This window comes from Molothrus aeneus, chromosome 16 (assembly GCF_037042795.1).
Source record: "Molothrus aeneus isolate 106 chromosome 16, BPBGC_Maene_1.0, whole genome shotgun sequence".
NCBI lineage: Eukaryota > Metazoa > Chordata > Aves > Passeriformes > Icteridae > Molothrus > Molothrus aeneus.
In genome coordinates, this window is record NC_089661.1 from 1,726,842 (window position 1) to 1,740,986 (window position 14,145).

General features: G+C 65.4%; 2 protein-coding genes and 1 pseudogene across 2 annotated transcripts; 1 reads left to right on the forward strand and 2 right to left on the reverse strand.

The window, feature by feature from the left end:
* The first annotated feature begins 37 nt into the window (after nt 1-37).
* On the forward strand, nt 38-2,927 carry MSS51 (MSS51 mitochondrial translational activator). Its single transcript, XM_066561253.1, has 6 exons — nt 38-330; nt 619-774; nt 999-1,123; nt 1,264-1,827; nt 2,309-2,402; nt 2,480-2,927. Exons 1-6 carry the CDS (start codon nt 38-40, stop codon nt 2,748-2,750), a joined length of 1,503 nt encoding a protein of 500 aa, XP_066417350.1. The 3' UTR covers nt 2,751-2,927.
* Nucleotides 2,928-2,932: 5 nt separating this feature from the next.
* On the reverse strand, nt 2,933-9,423 carry LOC136563705 (cytoplasmic phosphatidylinositol transfer protein 1-like; annotated as a pseudogene).
* Nucleotides 9,424-12,363: 2,940 nt separating this feature from the next.
* On the reverse strand, nt 12,364-14,068 carry LOC136563704 (myeloid-associated differentiation marker homolog). Its single transcript, XM_066561257.1, has one exon. It carries the CDS (start codon nt 13,470-13,472, stop codon nt 12,606-12,608), a length of 867 nt encoding a protein of 288 aa, XP_066417354.1. The 5' UTR covers nt 13,473-14,068; the 3' UTR covers nt 12,364-12,605.
* Between the last annotated feature and the right edge of the window lie 77 nt (nt 14,069-14,145).

Here is a 14,145-nt window from a genome sequence, read left to right on the forward strand (position 1 = left end):
GCCCGGGATCTCCGGGCGCTGCCGGGACCGGAGCGGGATGGCGGGCGGGAGGCGCCGTGGGGGTGGCGGGCGGCGCGGGGGACCCCGGCAGCACCCCGGGACCCCCGGACCGGCCTCCTCGCCCGCACCTCTCTCTCCAACAGCCACCCCGGCCCAGCCAAACGCAGGCGCTGCCCCCAAAACCGGCCTCTCCAAGAAGGCCCCGAAGGAGCCAGCGGCGAGGGCTCCAGATGTGGACTCGCTGGGCTTCCAGGCCATGGACCGCAACGTGCCGGGGCTGTCCCACGTCATCCTGCAGAAGCTCAACATGAAAAGCTATGAGGACTACAAGTGAGTGAGCACCCATGGGTGCCTATTCCCCACCCCCTCCTCCGCGAAGAGCATCCCGTGTGGCCCCCAGCAGCTGGAGCAGCTCCCATGGCTCATCCCACCCTCCCGGCTCAGCCCACCGGGGGCTCTGATGGGCTCCTGGGTGGACCCCTCCAGAGTGCTTGGCTCCCTGTCCCCACCCAGGCCAGGATGCTCCTGGCTGGAGCTAAAAATCTTGGCAGCCTCAGAGGAATCAGCCCCCCAGTTGTGGCAGCAGACTGGATTCTGCTCACCCTCTGGCATCTGCAGGTCTGCCATGGACGGGAGGAAGAGCGGCAGCGATTTCGGCATCCGGACGTATTTTGACATGTTCCAGAAGATGGAAGACACCTTCAAATTTTGTGTTGAGTGCAAGAAGCTCCCCGATGCCCTCCCGGACCCCAAAAGCCTCCGGCGTTGCAAGAGGTATGGTGGGGAGATGGTCTGGTGGCACAGGGATGGATCCATCCCTCATTTCCAGCCTGCTGGCTGGGTGAAGTGAGGGGTGTCTGACCCCAGTGCCCAGCTCCAGCCACTGGCACCCCTAGGAACAGTGACACAACCCTGAGAGGGGGTGGCAGGGAACCAGGCTGGGTGGGCTGGATCGTGCCCCCCCTCCCCATGGCTGGGCGTTCTGCCTGTCTGCCCAGGTGCCAAAATGTGTACTACTGCGGCGTGGCGTGCCAGCGTGCCAACTGGCCGCTGCACAAGAAGTTCTGCAAGAAGCTGAAGCTGGTGGCCCTGGACCGGCTGGTGGAGTGGCTCATCTTCACAGGTGAGGCATGTGTCACCCTGGGATCCCCATCCTGGGCTGCACAGGTCCTGTGGTGGGATGTGGTGTCCATTCTCCCACAGCACAGGTGGGACAGGCAGCCTGGGCTGTGGCACCACCGCTGTACCCTCCTGACCCCCCAGGAGACATCCCCTTTCCCACGGACACCTGGACAAAACCTGCCTGGGACGTGAAGGGCTGGGAGGACTGGTTCTCCATGCAGGAGCAGCTGGAGGAGAAGCTGGGTGCCATCGTGGCCGGGCGCTACATGACCCTGCTGTGGGCCAACGCCGGGAAGCCGCGGCCGGAGGACGCGGAGCTGCGGGAATCCATCCGGCGCCTGGTCACCGACTTCCACTCGCGGCCGCTCACCATCGGCCTGGGACTGCGGCTTTTCGGCATCGACCCCCTCACCAGGCCCCTCACCGTGCACGTGGTGGGGGCTTCCCACGTGGAGACCCTCAACACGCGGCTGACGGACTACGACGAGCTGACGCGGATGTTCCCGGGGCACCAGGGCGTGGAGATGGTGATGGTGGGGGTGGATGTGGTGGATGGACCCATCATGAGGCCACCCCTGACCACGCTGGCGCCCCGGGGAAAGATCTATCTCAGCAGCTACAAGGGGCTCTACCACGACTTCTGGGAAAGCCACGTGGAGACCAAGCTGGCCGCCCCTCCTGATCTGGTGGTGGGCTTTCACCCGGGTGAGTGCCTGTGCCATGGAGGGGTCAGACCCTCACACCCTGCTGCAGGGATAGGGACATCTAGGGGCACATGGGCTCAGGGACCACCCTGAGCACTCTGGCAGCACCTGTGGCTGGGCCTGAAGGTGGCCTGGGATGTACTCAGGGCTTTGCACCAAGGCACAATGGGCAGCTGGGGGGACCCCCTGGGACAGGGCTGCTTTGTCTCCCCACCAGGCACTCTGTCCCCTGCCTGTGTCACCCACCTGCAGGTGAAACACATTCTTCCCTTCAGGTCTTGGTGCTGTGGCTTAGCCCAGGACACAGAGTATGGGGTGCCCCACATGCTGATGGAAAGCCAGACCCCCCCCTTGCTGAGGGCTGCCAAACTCACTGCATACTCGGGGTGTCCAGCACAGAATGGATGCAGTTGGAGCCAGCTTTCCCCGGGGCCACGGTGGGATGGGAAAGAGGTGGAATCCTCATGGCTGTGTCCCCCCAGGTTTCCATGCCTGCCCAGACCTGCTGGCGGGCTGGCTGCCCACCCTGCTGCTGCTGCGGGACTATCGCCTGCCCGTGCTCTTCACCGTGTACAGGTGAGCACAGCCCCGCCCACAGCCCCGGTGAGCCGGCACAGACACCCACTCACCGTGCCTGTCCTCTCTTCTGGCAGTGAGCAGGAGCTGAAGGCCTCCCTGCAGATCCTTGTGGAGCTGGAGATGCACATTGTGGGTTATGCCAGCAACCCCTTTGCCTCCCTGCGGCCCGAGCAGGTCTACTCGAGCCCCAACAAGCCGCCCGTCTACTGCAGCTCCCACTACATCGCCCTGCTGGGAGCAGAGGCTGTGCCGGGGGCTGAGGAGCTGGAGGATGATGATGGCTGGCAGGGAGGAGAGCCCAGTGCTGCTGCTGTGGCTGGGGGCGTTGGCCCAGGGCTGGGCTGATTCCTGCCTGCCCTGACTACTCAACCCCCAGAGCCTTGCTGCCCATCCAGGACCCTCTGCATCCTGAGATCAGCGATCCAGCAATCCCTCACTGCACACATGGAGGCCTGGGGGATACTGCACCCCAGCACAGGCGTGGCACCCCTTCCACAGCACCAAATAAATCACTATTAGCAACCAGCTGCCGTGTCTCGAGCTTTATTTCCAAAAAGGCCTTTGTTTTCCTAAAGAAAACGAAGGGCTGAGCCCACCCCAGCCCCCCTCGAGCAGCCACGGCCTCTGGAGGGACAGTGAAGGGGACCCTGACTGTGGGACCAGCTGTGCATGGGGCTGTGCAGCCCCTTGGGGTCCGGTGGGGAGCCCCAGCCCAGGCTTGGCCGTCACTATCACTGTCACCGTCACCCTCACCGTGACCCCACGCTGGTGCCTACCCTGCAGGGCACTACTCCAGCCTGGCACTGGCCACCAGCCCGGCCACAGCAAATGGGCGCCAGCTGGCAGCTCCCCACTGCTCGCCAGCCTCGGTGGCCCTTGCGGACACCGGGGCGGGCGGAGTAGAGGGAAGCAGCTCCCACGGCATCGCCCGACGCTGCCGGGGACCCGCGCTGGCCTGGCGTCCCCTCCTGGTGCAGCCAACGGGTCTGGCATGGCAGTGGTGGCACTGACCCGAGTGGGCACCCACGGTGGCTCAGGGAGGCCAGCACACTCCAGGGCTGCCAGCGCCCTGACAGCGGGTCCGGGTCCCTCCCTGGGCTCTGCGCCTGTCGGCGGGGCCGGGCCGGGCGGCAGAGCTGGCACAGTCCAGCACGGAGCGGCGCTGCCGGCGTCACTCGGCGCCAGCGCGTTCCCGCAGCGCGGGCAGCGTCAGGGTCTCCGGCGCCGACTTTTTCCGCGGGCGAGTCTTGGGGGGAGCCAGGAACTCGGGGGCCTCGTCGCTGAGAGGGGTGGAGGGGGCGCTGGCAGGGGCCGAGTGCGTGGCCGTGGGCTGCCCCACCTCGCTGACCGAGATGGCCGGTGCCACCAGGCCGATGAGCTCGTTGGTGGCCTCCTGCGTCTCCTGCTCGTAGCGCCGCACCTCCTCCATCGTCATCCCTGCCGAGCACAGCCGGGCTTGGGGCCGCTCGGCACGGCCGCCTCCGGCACCCCTCATCCCGGGCAGCCTGCGCCCCGCGCCCCGGCTCCCCACCGAGCTGCGGGACAGGAGGGGACAGGGGGACGGGCAGGGAAGGGGATGATGGGCAGCGCAGCCAGCTCCCCAGCTCCAGCGCCAGCCCAGACAGCAGGCGGGAAGGGACGGACAGGCAGTGCAGGCAGCGCAGGCAGCGGACACGCAGGGAGGGCAGCTGGGAGGGGGGACACTCCACCGCGGGGTGCAGGGGGGGCACAAGCCCCCCTGCCTGCACCCACCCCCAGGCAGCAAGGCGGGGTCCGGGGTGTCTGTCCCCGGCAGGCAGAGGGGCTTAGGGGTGCTGGCTCCCCAGCTTTTGGTTTGTGGCCACTTGCATCTGAGTCTCGAAGGCCCGGACCTCTTCCAGGGACATGTCTGGAAGGCAGAGAGCCACTCACCGGGATGGCCTGGCACCCACTGCCAGCTGTCACCAAACCCAGGGCTCCCGTCCCCGTGCCCACACGTGGCAGTCGCCTGCAGCGCGTGTCCCTGCCAGAATGGGGGTGCAGGCAGCACAGGCAGGGTGCTGGGACCCCTCTGCCCATCCTCCCCGAGGGGTGCAGGGGAGCGTGTGCAGGCAGGGGTGAGCTGGAAGCACAGGCAGTGCAGGCAGGACAGGCAGTGCAGGCAGGACAGGGAATGCAGGCAGTGCAGGCAGTGCAGGCAGTGCAGGCAGGACAGGGAATGCAGGTAGTGCAGGCAGGACAGGGAATGCAGGCAGTGCAGGCAGGGTAAGGAATGCAGGCAGTGCAGGCAGCATAGGCAGCGCAGGCAATGCAGGCAGCAGTGCAGGCAGAGGAGGAGCAGGAGCTGTGGTGGGGTCAGTGGCATCAGCAGTCCGCCCTGCAGCCCCTCCCTCCATGGGCACCCTCCCCACCGTGTGCCCCCACGGACTCACCGCACCACTCGTCCACCCAGGCGAAGGCCTGCCGGTGCCCGATCAGCAGGATGTCCCGGATCACCTGCAACACCACTGGGGTCAGCACCCTGTCACTGCCCCCCCAGTGCCCCCCAGCCCCCCTTGGGCCCCCCTCACCTTGTGCACAAACTGCTCCACGCGTGTCTGCAGCCCCCACACCTCGAACTTGACGCTCACCAGTTTGTAGGAGCACATGATGGGCTTGGTGTGCTGGCGCCAGCCCTCCCGCAGCGGCCCCCGGCCCGTCTTGGCCGAGCTGAAGAAACGGGGGTCCTGGGGGGATGGGGAGCATCAGGGTCATGAGTCCCCCCTCGGGACAGGAGACAAGGGGTCATCCCCAGCCCTGGTACCTCCAGGCTGCGGTAGTAGCGCTCAGGGATCTCATCGAAGGCGATGTCCAGGAAAGAGACCTCGTGATCACCAAGGATTTTGTCACTGTGGAAGATCTGGGGAGGGGAGGGAGGGTGAGTGACATAGGCCACAAGTCACGAGGTGATGAGTTTGCCAGTTCTCAGCTGCACTGCTCACTCACATTCTCGCTGTCCCCGCAGTTGTCCTCGTACTTGGTCTCGATGTAGATGGAGAACTTGGGCAGGAAGGAGCACTGCAGGGAGAGGCTGTCAGCTGTGCCCCGAGGGACACCACTCCCAGGGATGCCCACCCTGAGGGACACCCCACCCCCAAGGATGCCCATCCCCAAAAGATGTGCAGTCCAGGGACACTGATCCTGAGGGACACCCATCCAAAGGGCACCCACCCCTGAGGGACACCCACCTCCAAGGATGCTCATCCTCAGGGAACACCCAGCCACAAGGACACCCTCTCCAGGGGATTCACACCCCCAAGGAAATCTGAGCCCCAAGGGACACCTGCCCTGAGGGGTGCCCAGCCCTAAGGACACCCACCCCAGGGCCACCCCCATGGTGACACCCACCCTGAGGGACACCCACCCCTAAAGGATGTCCATCCCAAAGGACACCCACCCCCAAAAATGCCCCAGCACCCCCTCCCCAGCCAGCTGCTGGGGGAGGGCACAGGTCATCCCATGCTAGCCCCTTACCGTGTACTCTGCAGGGACACCATGGCACATTGGGCATCCCAGGGTGGCATCACCGGGTGATATCACAGGGGAGAGAGGGAGCAGTGAGACTGGGGGCTGCTTCTGCAGCCCTGCCTCACTGGGCAGGGACAGGGTGCCCGGGGTGCCCGTCCCACACCTGCCCAGGCTCACCTGTGATGGTGTAGGGGTAGTAGTTCCAGGCCTTCTCGGTGATGTAGAAGATGCGGGGGGTCACTGCCCGTGCCCAGCTTGGCAGTTTGCTGTGGGCACCGTGTCAGGGGACCCCCTCAGGACAGGACATGGCTGGTGCCACCCAGCCCTGCACTGCCAAACACAGCCTGGCTCTGGGATCCCTATTCCCACCCCAGGAACCCCATCTGCTACCTGGCACCCTCACCTCCACCCCAGGGACCCTCACCTGCACCTCAGGGCCCTCATCTGCATCCCAGCACCTCTTCCAAGAGCCACTGCCACCTCCCCAGCACCTCCATCTGTATTCCAACACTGTCGTGTGCACATCAGCACACCCCCAGGGACCCCTGTCACCTCCCCAGGACCCTCACCCCTGCCCCAGCTCCTCACCATTCACCCTCATCTCCACTCCAGGATGCCTCCAAGGACCCTCACCTGTACCTCAGAACACCCCCAAGGAGCCCTGTTACCTCCCCAGGACCCTCCTTTATACCTCTCTATCATCACCTGCCCCTCACAGCACCCCCAGAGACCCCTGCCACCTCCCAGCACCTTCATCTGTACACCAGGACCCCCCAGGGATCTGTGCCAACTCCTCATCTCCACCCCAGTGCCCTCAGGTTCCCCACCTCCTCCCCAGACACCCTGACCCCCTCCCCCAGAAACACCCACCCTCCATCCTGGACCCTCACCCCTTCCCCAGGGCCCCTCCACCTCCCCAGGGCCGAGCCTCCAGGTGCTCCTGTCCCCCCCCAGCCCCCCAGCAGGATCGGGCCCCCTGGGGGCTCTGGAGGTGAGTTTTGATTAATTTTCAGGCGTTATAAATAAATTTCAGGCGAGAGGGGAATCGTGAGTGCTGCAGCTAAAAATAACCTGTCTCACACCAGCAGCTCCTGGTGGGGAGCAGCCCGTGCCCGCAGGCAGCTGAGGGGACATGGGGACAGTGCTGCCGGGGGCCACGGTGACACCCCCGGGGCCAGGGCACTGCCAAGCCCCCCATCAGGCACCCAGCAGCACCCAGAGCTGGGTGCCCACCAGGGAGAGGGGTGCACCCCTACGAGGTGGGTGCATGTCCTGGGGTGGGTGCGCCCCATGAGAGGAGGGCAGCCCCCCAGAGAGGGGTGAACCCCTAGGATGGGTGCACCCAAAGCTCCCAAGGATGGGTGCAGCCCCTGAAGACAAGTGCACCCCAGGAGATGGGTGCAGCCCCTGAAGACAAGTGCACCCCAGGAGATGGGTACACCCTGAGAGATAAGGGCAGCTCCCAAAATTGGATGCACACCCCAAAGATGGGTGCACCCCAAGACTTGGGGACCCCACTGGGAGACACACACACAGCCCTTGAAGATGGGTGGGTGCCTGGGAGATGGGTGCAGCCCCCCAAGATCAGTGCACCCCAGGAGATGGGTGCAGCCCCGGGAAATGATGGAGGGAGCCCAGGAAATAGTGGGGGTAACCCTGGGAATCAGCCACTCTGCAGCGTGTCCAGGACCCAGGAAGGAGGTTCCCCAGGGATTCTGGAGGATGCTGCCTGCCATGCCCCCCCCGCAGTGCCCCCTGCAGCCATCCCAGGCTCACCTGGAGAGGTGGACTCGCTTCTCAGTGAACTGCCCGGGGCCGTGCACGGGGTCCTCGTGGGGCTCGTTCTTCACCACCTCCACGCCCTCGCCCTTCTCGCTCTCCTGGTGGCTGTGCTTGCTGATGGTGTAGAGCTGCCCCACGCGGTACTGCAAGCACAGAGCCCGCCCTCAGTGCCCCCGGCCCCGGTGACACCGCCTGGGGGCTGAGCCATGCTGCCCAGAGGGGAAACTGAGGCACGGAGCAAGGGGTGGCAGAGCCTGAGCCGTGCCGAGGGCAGGGGGTTCCTGGGGCACCCTGTGTGATCTCCCATGTCCCTGGGCTGTCCCAGCTCCCAGGCAGGGGCTGGATCCTGCTCTCCCTGTGCTCTCCCAGTGCCTTGCAGATTCCTGGAGGTTTTCTGCTTGGCAAACTATCTGTGAGCCAGGGAGAAATGTCTGTATGATATCATCTATATGATATATCTGGATGTGTCTGTGTAAGGTATATAACCATGAGGGTGTAGATGTGTGTTTGGTGATGGAAGCCAGGGAGAAATGTCTGTATGATATTGTCTGTGTGTTTGGTGATGGAAGCCAGGGAGAAATGTCTGTATGATATTGTCTATATGATATATCTGGATATATATATATATATATATATCTGTGTCAGGTATATAGCCATGAGGGTGTAGATGTGTGTTTGGTGATGGAAGCCAGGGAGAAATGTCTGTATGATATTGTCTATATGGTAGATCTGGATGTGTCTGTGTCAGGTATATAACCATGAGGGTGTAGATGTGTGTTTGGGGATGGGAGCCAGGGAGAAATGTCTGTATGATATTGTCTATATGATATATCTGGATATATATATATATATATATATATATATATATATCTGTGTCAGGTATATAGCCATGAGGGTGTAGATGTGTGTTTGGGGATGCAGCTGTGCAATAAGGGATGGACTGTTCTGCTGAAGATCCCATCCTCCACCGCAATCGCCAGCAGGATTTTACCACCCCGCTCTGCCTAAATTAAAACCTTCCCCAGGTGCCTCCAAGGAGGGATGGCACTGCCCAGGGTGGGCACCACTCCCCAAAAAGCAGGCACCAGGGAAAGACCTCTGCCTAGGGATGCTGCCAGCTGCCAGCACTGTTTGCCAATGGCATTCAGGCTCCCTGCCCGAGCAGGGATGGAGTTTATGGTCCCTGGTGTGCCATGGGCATCCAAACCCCCCTGCTGCTCCATCCCCTGGTCCTGCTGTGCCCGGTGCTGCCGTGGGGCGCTGTGCCCCGAGGTCGCCGTGCCCAGGACAGTCTGTCCCCACACCCACACCCCAAAGCACGGCTCGGCCCTGGCACGGCACACCCCGAGCCCATCCCATCCCTTCCACCAGCAGTGCCACGAGGGGACAGCAAAGGAGTCACCGTGTCCCTCCCGGGGCAGGAACCGGTGCCCTGGGTGTGAGACCCGCAGCCACCCCCCTCCACCGGCGTGTCCGTGCCCGCTCGGCCCCCTCACCTCCTCGGTGGTGAGCGGCATGCAGATGCGGTACTCCTTGACCAGCATGGTGACACCTCGGGCGGGGTGACACGGGCACGGCGGGCAGCACGGGGGTCAGGCGGAGGCGCTGCCGGGGACAGGGCTCATGCTGGGGCAGGGAGCGGGGGGGACGCGGCGCTGCCTCCCGCGCTGCCGTCCCCGCACCCCCGGCTCGAAGCAGCCGCCCCGCTCGCGGTGACTTCACGAGCCGTTGCCATGGCAGTGGCGTGAGGTCACCCGTGCGAGGAGCAGCCTGGGTGTACCCAGCTGGGGACACCCCGGCACCCCAAAACCCTCCCGGCCTTAACCCCTTCCCTGCCAGGCAGACAAACGCATCCCCTCGGAGCACACGTGTCCCCCCAAAAGAGGGTGCCGTCCCTTCGGGGTGCCATGTCCCCCACCCGGCTGTGGTGGCCAGTGTGGCAGGAGGGTTGTAGGGACATGAGGATGGGGTCAGGCTTGCCCGGTGCTCCTGGAGACCCAGCTCTGGGCACCCACACTGTCCTGTCCTGAGGGGTGTTCCCCGGGAGCAGAGGATCCTGTCCCTGATGGAGGAGCTGGATCCCCTTCCCCGAGGCTTCCCCCAGCACCTGTCCCAGGCAGCACCACCCTGGGGCTGCCCCCCAGCACCCACCACACCCATGGCACTGCCAGGCTGTCACACTGCCAGGGCTGGAGATGCTCAGAGTGAGCATCAGGACAGCTGGGGGGGCTCCTGGATGTGCCCCCCAGCCCCACAGAGAAGGGAGGGGATGTGGGCCTTCCTGAAAGTCACCCCGGATAGGGGGTCAAGCCTTGGAAGGGCAGATGGGGGCTCACATGGGATTTTGTCTGGAGGCGACTTGTCCAGCTGGGGACACAGGTTCATCCTTGGGGGTACAGGGTCATAGCGGGACACAAGGGCAGCTTTGGGGCACCGGAGGACGCAGGAATGTCCCTGGGGCCACAAAGCCGTTTGAGGCTAGAGGGGCATCCCTGGGGGACACAGGGACACGCTGCCGACGGGGCAGAGGGCTGGGTGCTGGTGCCAGGTGCAGGAACCCCAAAGCCGCGGGCAGAGGCAGCCCCGGCAAACGGGAGGGGACACCCCGGGGACTCACCGGAACGCTGCAGGGCACGGCATTCCCCTCCCCATCCCGGCAGCTCCGACCGGCCCCCGCCGGCTGGAAAAGGAGGAGCCCCCCGGCCGGGCTCAGCCGCCCCTTCCCCAGCGCTGTGCGCGGCCGCATCCCCCCCGGGCCGCCCCCGCTGCCCGCACTCACCGGCCCGCGGCGGTGCCCGCTCCCACCGCCGCCGCCGCCGCCGCCGTGCCCCGGCCGTCCCGGGCCGTGCGCAGGAGCGAGCCGCCCCCCGCACCGCCTCCCGCGCCGCGGCACACCGACCCCTAGGGGGAGGAATGCACCGGCACCGCACCGGCACCGGCACCGCACCGCACCGGCACCGGCACCGCACCGCACTGGCGCCGGCACCGGCACCGGCACCGGCACCGCACCGCACCGCAGTGACAGCGACACCGGCACCACGGAACCGAGACACCCTCCAACACCAGGGCTCCTCTGGCACGGCACAGACCGGCCCCGGGGCACCCAGCATGGCACAGACCGGCCCCGGGGCACCCAGCATGGCACAGACCGGCCCCGACGCACCTCTGGCACGGCACAGACCGGCCCCGGGGCACCCAGCACGCCACAGACCGGCCCCGGGGCACCTCTGGCACGGCACAGACCGGCCCCGGGGCACCCAGCACGGCACAGACCGGCCCCGGGGCACCCAGCATGGCACAGACCGGCCCCGGGGCTTCCCTCATCCATCAGGTCTCCGGTCCCCCCAGGGGCCCCCAGCACCGCCGTGAGTCCCAGCTGGGAGATGCCCCCGTGGGGCTCCTGGGCTGGGCCCCCCCGGGAACCCCCAAAGCCCCTCCAGCCACTCACCCGCACCCCGCTGCCAGGCTGGCCCGTGTCCCCCCAGCCTCTGCACTCCCCACGTGCTGGCACTGCCCACGTGCCACCCACAGCCACCAGCACAGCTCATCAGCAGTGACACTGCTGTCACTCCCTGCGCCTCCCGTCCTCCTTCCTCTGCCAATCTCCATCATCCTGGGCATTGCTGTACCCAGCTGTGCCTCACCACTGTCACTTTCCTGTTGTTTCCTCCAAAAACTCTGCCATGATCTCCAGCCCCGCTGCCTGGGGTGCAGGGGGGTGGCCCAACAGTGCCAGCGTGATGGCCACTGTGGGGACAGGGATCAGGCAAAGGGGACGCCCCCCAGGCCACCCTGTGGTGCTGCCATCACTGGCACTGCTGGGACCCAGCACTGCAGTGGCCACGGAAGCATCCCACCTGCCCAGCACCTGTGGGGTCTTCTGTGACTGCCAGTCTGTGCCACCTCCTGGTGGTGGGGACCCCACTTTGTGTCACCCTGTGAACCCCAGGGCAGTGATGATGGGCCCTGACACGGCCCCAAGGCAGCAGGGATGGCCCCAGGCTGTGGCCAGGACAAGCAGTGGCAGAAGGAACAGCATGGGGACAGTGGCCCCAAAACCTGCCAGGGTGCCCCACGGGCACCCATCCCACATCCGGGAGAGCAGTGCCAGGAGCTCTGCCCTGGCACACCTTCCCTGCCTGCCTGCACCTCTGCCTCCTTCCCACACACCAGCCTGTGGTGCCACTGTCCCCCGTGGTGTGTGACAGCACCCCCAGCTCTGGTGGCAATGGCGGCAGCCACCCCCTCCCCATTTTCCCCCAGGGAGGGCACACCACAGCGTTCCCCAAAGGGGGACTCAGCCTACGTGGCTGGGACCAAACCCAGCAGGGCTCCCACTGGGGTGACTGTGGTGGTGACAAGGACCTGGCCATGCTGGTGACAAGTACCTGGAGGGCTCTCAGCCCCCTCAACAGCTGCATTCCTCCTGAACCTGTTTGGCAGGGCCCTGTGCAGGTGCCAAGAAAAAGGCATCCGGGCCGGGCTTTTCCTGGTCATGCCCTGCTTCACTCCAGTGCCGAGTCAACAAGGAGTAGGAAGGGTTTTCTAGAGCCTGGTGCCCCCACGGTGCTGCTGGTGCCCCCCAGAGTCACCCACGGCTCCCAGTGCTCATGGTGCCCCCCAGTTTCTCACCCCTAGCAGTGATCTTGCAGAAGGTTGGGAAGGGGAAGAAAGAGGAGGCAGAAACAAGTGAAAAATGACCCAATTTAATCCCAAAGCCCCCTCAAGCTCCGTGGTTTCGGGAGCCCCTGGTGGCCCCTCCAGCCACCCTGTCTGTGCAGCCCCTGGGGCCCCGGGCTGAGCGCACCCCTGGGTCACCCCCTGGCTCTCTGCCCCAGCGCGGGCACAAGGAGCTCTCCGAGGCACCCAGCCTCTTCCTCAGCTCCGCCAGCACCAGCCGAGTCCCACTGTCCCCAGCCCCGCCCCGAGCCCTTAGGGAGGTGCCCTGAAAAAAACCATCCTGGTGGAGTAGACCAGGTCCACCAAGTAGGCGATGAGGTTGAAGATGGTGAGGAAGGTGACCCCCAGGTTCTTGTTCCAAGGGCAGTTCTTGCCACAGGAATTGGGGCGGCTCTGGCCCCGGAAGCAGTAGAGGGGCCACAGGACCACGGCAGTGAGGTACATCAGCAGGGCCAGCACGTTGTAGCCCACCAAGACCTTCTCCAGCGAGCAGGGGATGTAGGTGAGGCAGCGGCCGATGGTGAAGATGATGATGAGGAGGGTGAAGATGAAGCAGATGGAGTAGACAGCCACGCACCACATCAGGCCAGATTCCTTTGTGTATTCAGACCTATCCAGCAGGGAGAAGATCAGGCAAGCCACGTAGGCTTCAAAGACCTTGAGGAGCCCGGGCACGGTGGAGAGGAAGCTGCTGATGTCCCCGGGCTTGGCGCGGGTCAGCGACACCTCGAGGGCGTAGGCGAGGAAGCAGAGGCAGGAGGTGGTGGTGGCCACGGCCTGCCGGGCACACTGGCTGCCGCTGCAGTGGCTGCTGATGAACGTGGCAGGGAACACCACCGAGGAGGTGAAGACCATCAGAGCGGCCAGCATGGAGAAAGCCGAGGTGAAGTCATCCCAGGAGAGCGGCAGCAGGGGGTAGAGCTCCAGCAGCTCCAGCAGCAGCACCAGCAGCGTCACGGCGAAGCAGAAGCACCAGGTGAACATGCACCACGTCCCGTAGGGAGCCTCGAAGTGCCCGGTGGAAGCCACCAAGCTGAAGGAGAGGCAGGACAGCAGGACGGCCAGGAGGCGGGCGATGCCCACCCAGGAGGTCAGGGCGCGCAGGTTCAGCGTGGCCATGGTGCTGCCGCTCTGCCCGCTGGGCACTGCCCGCAGCCGCTCTTATCCCACTGCTGGGGCACAGGGCAGGGAGCTGCCAGCCTCCCCGAGCCGCCCGTGCCAAGGACCCCCGGCTCTGCTGCCGCTGCCACCACGCCGGTGGCTGCTGGGGCTGGTGGATCATTAACGCGGGGCTGGGCAAAGGGCGGGGACGGCGGGGCCGGGGCGGGCAGGAAGCCACCGTGTGCCACCGTGTGCCTCCGCCCTGGCAGCGAGCCCCAGCCCTGCCTGCGGCAGGAGGTACAAAAGGGCCTTTCATGCGCCCCTAGAGTACCCGGGGGGCCACCCCGACACCTTGACAGGTACCAGGGCTTGGCAGCCAGTGGGGCAGCACCCACTGGGTGCCCCTGAGGGGTTTAGGGGCTGCACCCATGCGGTGCCCCTGGCAGGGGGGTGCCACAGCTGGGTGTAGCCCCTTCACACCCTTGCAGGCGACATCTCCACACCCCTCCGGCACCTCCGCTCCCCTCCTGGCACCTCCAGCACCTGATAAGGGGCTCAAAGTCCAGCTGTGCCAGCTGCCTCGCTGGGCAGGGTGGGTGAGGTGGCCATGGGGAGGAGCATCTGCACCCCACAGGCAGCACCTCACTTCCCCAGCGTGCCTGGGGGCCACAACAGCCAGAGCAGCACAGGA

Coding starts and splice junctions, on each gene's coding strand:
- MSS51 (XM_066561253.1), top strand. CDS start 38: ATGGCGGGCGGGAGGCGCCGTGGGGGTGGCGGGCGGCGCGGGGGACCC. Junction 331..618: donor AAAAGCTATGAGGACTACAA/GTGAGTGAGCAC, acceptor TGGCATCTGCAG/GTCTGCCATGGACGGGAGGA. Junction 775..998: donor AGCCTCCGGCGTTGCAAGAG/GTATGGTGGGGA, acceptor CTGTCTGCCCAG/GTGCCAAAATGTGTACTACT.
- LOC136563704 (XM_066561257.1), bottom strand. CDS start 13,472: ATGGCCACGCTGAACCTGCGCGCCCTGACCTCCTGGGTGGGCATCGCC.